The following is a 7,104-nucleotide window of genomic DNA, read 5'->3' on the forward strand; positions in this document are numbered from 1 at the left end:
ACCAGTCTATCACAGGGCTACACTTAGAGACAGACAACCAAGCACACTCACATTCACACCTACGGACAATTTAGAATCACCAATTAACCTCAACATGTTTTTGGACTGTGTGGGAGGAAGCCAGAGAACCCGGAGAGAACCCACGCTGCACGGGGAGAACGTGCAAAAACGCAGAAAGATCCCGGGTGTCCTCATCAGGACGCGAACCGGTGACCTTCTAGCTGTGAGGCAACGGTGCTAACCAACTGCATCACCTTGCAGCCCTGTTATTTTAGTGTTCTCGTTATTTTTTAATTTTTTTTATTTTTTTAGCAGTGTATGAAATTAACTTTTTTTTTTTTTTTTTTTTTAAAGCCAAAACTGTAAATGATTTTATTATACAAGTGGTAATTCCTTCTTTGTCAACATTTGACCAAAAAAATGACACTATTTTACTATATTAAATCATTGTTAAAAAGTTATTTTACAGATATTTGCCATCATTTAAAAATAAAGTATGTATATTAAGGACAGGATACTGTTAAATAATTCCTTAAACTGTCATTTTATTGTTTTGTTTTTTGTGCCTTAGAAAATTATAGTTAACATACAAAAAGTGTATTTACATGTTGACTGTAAAAAAATAAAATAAAAAATCCACATCAAAAACCTGTATTATTATGGAGTAATTAATAATTACAGTGTTTTACTGTTTGCTATTTGAACAAGAAAAGCATTGTTTTCATTGTTTACATTTTTTTTTAAACGTAACAAGATTCTTCCTTTTTTGATGCATTTTCTTGCACCTTTGCAGCCAGATTTTCCCTTATTTTTCTTTCTAGGATTTCTTTCTTTTATAGCGCATTCTTTGTGAGGGCACTTTTCTCCTGACCTTGACCAACAAGTGTCGCATGAAACATACAGTAATAGCCTCCGCATGTCAACATGTGTTTGTCTTCAGAGAGAATCCGGAGCTTCAGACAAGAACTGTTGATGAGCCTGACTAATGTAAAATAGTCTCACTTGTTTATAGCAGGGCCTGAGGGGCTGAGACATGAGGCGGTGACAGCCTGTCAGCCTAATCGCCTCTAATAAGGGGACCAAAGTCACAGATCGACTCCCTGAGCAGCCAGTTTTGGAGTCCAGTTTGCTTTTCTTTTTCTTTTTTTTAATTTTTCATCTTTAGAATAAAAATAAATGGAGAGTCGTGCAATTATATCTGTATAAATAATGGCTGCTGATGTGAAGAGGATTAAAAAAAAAAAAAAAAAACATTAAAAAAGGGTTAATATGAAGCAGCGCTGTGATTGGCTGAGCGCACCGGGAAGTCCAGCTGTCATCTGACTTCGACGCAGGCGCTCCAGCTTCCCCCGAAAGTAAAAACACAGCAACAGAAAGCAACATGGCTCCCAAACTTGAGCTCGCAGCGGTACTCTTCTGCCTCCTCTTCTCCTCCCTGGTCCGCCCGGCCGAGGCTTACGACGCCGGGGACGCTCTGGCGCTGCTGCTGGGGACCATCCTCACCGTGGTGGGGCTGTGCGCCTTCCTCGGCTGGTACGCGCGGAGGCGGGACGGCCAGCTGTGACGAGCCTCTCCTCCTCCTGTCCCCCCGTTTTTTTGTTTACCATCCAGCGCGTTTAATACTTCTTCATGTGAGCTTCCATGGACCTTCTGGCACAATCTTAAGTGTCACAAGAAACGTGCCTTATTGGGATTAAAGCGGCAGATTGATTGGTGACCACGTGAGAGGAGAGAGGAACTTGGAGGGAATCCATCCAGGAAGTCAAGAATAACCAGGAACTGCTTTTGTTGCACTGCTCAGATTAGAGGACCAAAGACTGTTAACAGACTGCTGCAGTTCGATTCTCCTTTAAAGATGCCTGCACTGCATATTGCACATATTCTACCATGCTTGAAGTGATCACTGTGGTTTTTCCTGATGTGGTTTGTGTGCCTTCAGTGTGCAGCAGAGCGTTTAACCATTTGTTCGAAGCACAATGTCACCGGAGTGGAGTTTCCTCTGCAGTCTTGCGCTGTTCAAATATGTCACTGTAGCTTTGAGAAGAATAAAGAGATCCCTGTGAGGCGACTGATCTACTGTATAAACACATTTCCCTGCTCTTTCTTTCATTTAGAAATGTGGAAATGGTGATTTTATCCACCTTGTATCAAGAGTTTAACTGCGAACGATTCAGCATTCCTTGTTCAGTTTCATCCATTTCCAGTGTTTCAAAACTTGATTATTCACTTAAGATGCTAAATACACATTGATGGATATTCAAAAAGTGTAAAAGTCGGGATTGATTTCAATATTTATGAACCACGTGGTTCATAAAATGCAGGAGAAGTAGTTAAGAAATCACACTTTTCACACAAAAGCAGCAAATATTCACACTTAACTACAGCAAGTTGTAAGACTTTGGTTAAAAAAAATGACACAAACTGTACTCCTTTATGAAAATATGCTGATTATTTTCTGTTGCTCATGTAATTAAGTCCTGGTGTATCTCTAGTGGGGGTAACTGCAGCGCTACAATGTTGATTAAACGAGTAGTTTAATTAACAGTGAGTACTTTTTGTGTGTATTAAATTGCTGCATAGTGACACTTTTCAAACCTGGAGCAAATAATATCATCGTTCATTCATTTATTATCATGTAGAATTCATGGATCAGGATATTATGCTGCCAAAATAAGAGGTTCTTGTTCACCTTTGCTTTATTTTGGGAGCAGAGTTGTTGGACGAACAGCCTTTAAATGCAAGAAATCTTAACTTTTAACACACGTGAATGCCATCTGATAAACATGACTCAGCCTCCAGCTTTCTTTTTTTATCATGAAAAAGTAAAACCGCCCCCCTGTTGTCCCGCTGCGGTGAAAGTTGTCTCAGTTACCAGTACATCTCCTACATGTATGATGATAACTAATTCATGTTGCGTAGACCAGGTAGACCCAAACTCGGCCTCTTGCTTGGCCTTTCTTTATTTTTTTTCCCTCCATGTGTGCAGCCTCCACATGTGTCGCCGCGGCTGATTAGGCCGTCGTTCACTTGTAACAGCGCTCGTGACATCACATCTCTCCATACATGGCTGAGAAATCAAGTCCTATGAATTTATCATGCTGCCCGGGCAGAATGAACAACTGTGTGCAAAGTGCTTGTCAATTATGTATATGGAGTACAGAGGAAAGTCATTCTACCTTGAGGTGAACTAGGCATCCTGATTTAACCCTTCGCTTAAAGGGGTCGACGTTACTGCGGAGTGAAACCTGAGTGAGCAAAATGAAAGGAGGGAGAGTTATCGCAGGAGGAACCGGTGTTATAGCCCATAAGAGGTGTGATGGGGGCTATGATTAGAAAGAAAAAAGGTCAAATAAGAGATAAAAAATGGTGGAATAAAGACATATGAGTGGCACAGACTGAACTACATTAAGATTTTGTGCAATTTATTGATGCAAAAATGGGATTTTGTTTGTAATTATCTAAAAGAAAAGGTCAAGGCTGCATATATTTGTCTTTTCATCCACACTGGAGGTAATGTAGGGCAGTAATTCGTTACATTACATTTAGGATTGTAACGTTACCGGCCAGCAGCGGCCCCGTTGAGCAGATGTTACCGAGAGAGAGAGAGAGAGAGAGAGAGAGAGAGAGAGAGAGAGAGAGAGAGAGAGACGGAGTTGCTGCAACAAGAGACAAGACGCGTCTTGGATCACAAATAGGGGGGATGCAGGGCGCATGCGCAGTGCGCTCCGTTTACTGTAGGATATTCACCGTGGAGGAAAAAAAAGGGGGGCAGGCAACAAATCAGGCGTTTTTTAAAACAGCGAAAACCCGACTCGTGCAATGTAAATAACCAACAGGAGAGACACGAAAAAGGATTATCAACAGGTAGGATTTGAATTGATCTTGTGATCGGCTTGTCTCTCTCGTTCTCTTCCCGTCTTTTTTTTTTTTTTTTTTCCCTTCTCCTGGCCTTGTCTTGTGTGGTGGCTGCGATTCTGGGCAATTCATAGCGGGGACTTGGAAATTATTCTAGTCTAATGGACGTGCGGATCCGCTACACCGTTATGCTCCATCCAGCCGACCGGGATGCAAAGGCGATTATTTCATCCTGCTGTGGCTTTTTGGTGAAAAATATCGGATTCAGACGCGCGTAAAATACTCGGGAGGACGCATTTAAACGCGTAAGTACTCCCAAAACGCATTTATTAATGAAATCAGACACAACCACAGGCTGTGCAGTTTTCCTCAAAAAATAATATATTCAGTAGAACATCTTGTAATATTGTCACCGGCAGGCTTGTTATTGTCATCCTTTTGAATCCATCCTATCACACTCGTACACTGAGAAAAGCAAAAATTACGCACAGAATTCCACATTCTGTTCTCTTAACTCTTTGTAATTAGTGATATAAAGGATGATGTGGAAAATGGAGGCTGGCTCAATAGACGCCCTAATGAGAACACAGCTTATTAACCCGTAATCCAGTTAACCTTTAATCAGACAAAAACCCGAAAGCTGTATTATATATATATTTATATATATACATCGATACGCGCCCTGCCGTCGATTTTTCCACAATGCATTGAAGGTAGGGCGAGTTTATTCGAGGCATCCACCGATTTGGAGAGCCTTCCTCTGTTCTGCAGGGTGTAGGGTGTGATCAAGAAGAAGCTTTATTTTGGACTGCATTTCTCTTAATGTTTTACACTGCGCCTAAAATGTCCCCAAAAAAAATATCCAATCCGAGCCCTGCTTCTTTCTAACTCGCCTATTTCAGACAGACAGTCTAAAAAAAAAAAAAAGAAATGCGTCGTTTCTTAATGAAGCCTTGGATTGTGCTTGTTTTTCTGTCATCTTACTGCTTTTGTTCAGGAAATTCCGAAGCCCCATGAAAAGAGAGGGGGGAAATCTATTACTGTAACGGATTAATGCTTTTGTCTAATCAAGCTCCATCACTGTCTGTGTGTGTTTCTCTGTGTAGACAAAGTATGCAGGCTGAGGCAGCCACTCCAAATGTTCAAATGTGAAGCAAAAAAAAATAATTAAATAAGTGGCAGGCAGTGGAAAAATTATTGCTTATCACAGTGGAGATTGTGCAGTTGGAAAAAAAAACAAAAAACAATGCAGCTGTTGTTTTCGGACTGAATGCTGATGGGTGGATGATATTTTTTTTCAGGGATTTTTTTTTTTTTTTTTTTTTTTTTTTTAGGTGTGATGAGACAAAGGAACAAAGGATGCCTTAGAGGAGAGGTTGCCTATATGCCTGGAAACCTCTTCAAAGCACACCGCCAAATGGATCTAACGCCTCCCCCTGCCACCTCTAGATCATGATACTTGGCTGAAGCTATTCCGCTATCTTTATGATCCCTCCTCCATCTATGGCGAACTATAGCCATGCAGGGGACCACACCATCTTGCAGAATGTCTCTCCTCTCGCCACGTTCCTCAAACTGACCTCTCTGGGTTTCATCATCGGAGTCGGCGTGGTCGGAAACCTCCTGATCTCCATCCTGCTGGTCAAAGACAAAAGCCTGCACCGAGCGCCCTACTATTTCCTGCTGGACCTGTGCGCCTCTGATATCCTGCGCTCCGCCATCTGCTTCCCCTTCGTCTTCACCTCGGTCAAGAATGGATCTGCCTGGACCTACGGCACGCTGACCTGCAAGGTGATCGCCTTCCTGGGTGTGCTCTCCTGTTTCCACACGGCGTTCATGCTCTTCTGCGTTAGCGTCACGCGCTACCTGGCCATCGCACATCACCGTTTCTACACCAAGAGGCTGACTTTCTGGACGTGTTTGGCCGTCATCTGCATGGTGTGGACGCTGTCGGTGGCGATGGCGTTCCCGCCGGTGCTAGACGTAGGGACGTACTCTTTTATCCGGGAGGAGGACCAGTGCACCTTCCAGCACCGTTCCTTCAGGGCGAATGATTCGCTGGGCTTCATGCTCCTGCTGGCGCTCATCCTCCTGGCCACACAGCTGGTTTACCTCAAGCTCATCTTCTTCGTCCACGACCGTCGAAAGATGAAGCCCGTCCAGTTCGTGCCTGCGGTCAGTCAGAACTGGACCTTCCACGGGCCAGGCGCCAGCGGGCAGGCTGCGGCCAACTGGCTAGCTGGATTTGGTCGAGGCCCCACCCCGCCTACTCTGCTGGGCATCCGGCAGAACAGCAACGCAGCGGGCCGCCGGCGTCTACTGGTTTTGGATGAGTTCAAAACGGAGAAGAGGATTAGTAGGATGTTCTACATCATGACGTTTTTCTTCCTGGCGCTGTGGGGGCCTTACCTGGTCGCCTGCTACTGGCGGGTTTTTGCGAGGGGCCCTGTGGTCCCTGGAGGTTACCTGACAGCAGCCGTGTGGATGAGCTTTGCCCAGGCTGGGGTCAATCCTTTCATCTGCATCTTCTCCAACAGGGAGCTTCGGCGCTGCTTCAGCACCACACTCCTCTACTGCAGAAAATCCAGGTTACCAAGGGAACCCTACTGCGTTATATGATGGTTTTGCTGTGGGTTTTTTCTCTTCTATGTATCTATTACCCTGATTGATCTTGATCTGGGCTCGTTCCCATTGTACAGCGCACTCTCTCTTTCTATCTCTCTTCTCTTCATCCTCCAGTTCCTCCTGTTCCTCCGTCTCCTAACCCTTCTTTTCAGAGGTGGAAAGTGGACTTGCCAATCACGTGGATCCGCTGGGGTGATTGAGTATGAAACGTATCAAAACGTGGAGGCTGAAGGGAATGGGAATACGCAGGAGGTATGGATCCCCTCCTGTGTTTATGTTCTAGTAAACAGACATTGTGGAAGGCCATGCCAATGCAGAGAAGCAAAAAGTTGAGGAAAACAAAAAAGAAAAAAGAGAGAGAGAAAAAAACAAAAAAAGATTTGACAAAACAATGAAAACAAAACCTCTTGCTTTGGATATTTTGAAGATGCGTTATTCTGTGAGGTGTGAAATACATAAATATGAAAAGAAAAAGAAAAAAAAACACAAAACAAAGAAATGATACCTCTCAAGGAATCACTGGAAATGTTTTACATTTTAAGAGTTGCACTAAAAAGAAGATGTAAAGATGCTTTTTTTGGGTCGACAGTTGCCAGTTGCATTGCAAGGACAACTTTTTTTCTT

At 43.4% G+C, this 7,104-nt stretch overlaps 1 protein-coding gene across 1 annotated transcript; it reads left to right on the top strand.

Moving 5' to 3' along the window:
- Positions 1-3,789: 3,789 nt before the first annotated feature.
- gpr85 (G protein-coupled receptor 85) lies at positions 3,790-6,977 on the top strand. Its single transcript, XM_008292933.1, has 2 exons — positions 3,790-3,864; positions 5,190-6,977. Exon 2 carries the CDS (start codon positions 5,341-5,343, stop codon positions 6,472-6,474), a length of 1,134 nt encoding a protein of 377 aa, XP_008291155.1. The 5' UTR covers positions 3,790-3,864; positions 5,190-5,340; the 3' UTR covers positions 6,475-6,977.
- Positions 6,978-7,104: the final 127 nt, after the last annotated feature.

This window comes from Stegastes partitus, unplaced genomic scaffold, assembly GCF_000690725.1.
Source record: "Stegastes partitus isolate 25-593 unplaced genomic scaffold, Stegastes_partitus-1.0.2 Scaffold845, whole genome shotgun sequence".
Lineage (NCBI taxonomy): Eukaryota > Metazoa > Chordata > Actinopteri > Pomacentridae > Stegastes > Stegastes partitus.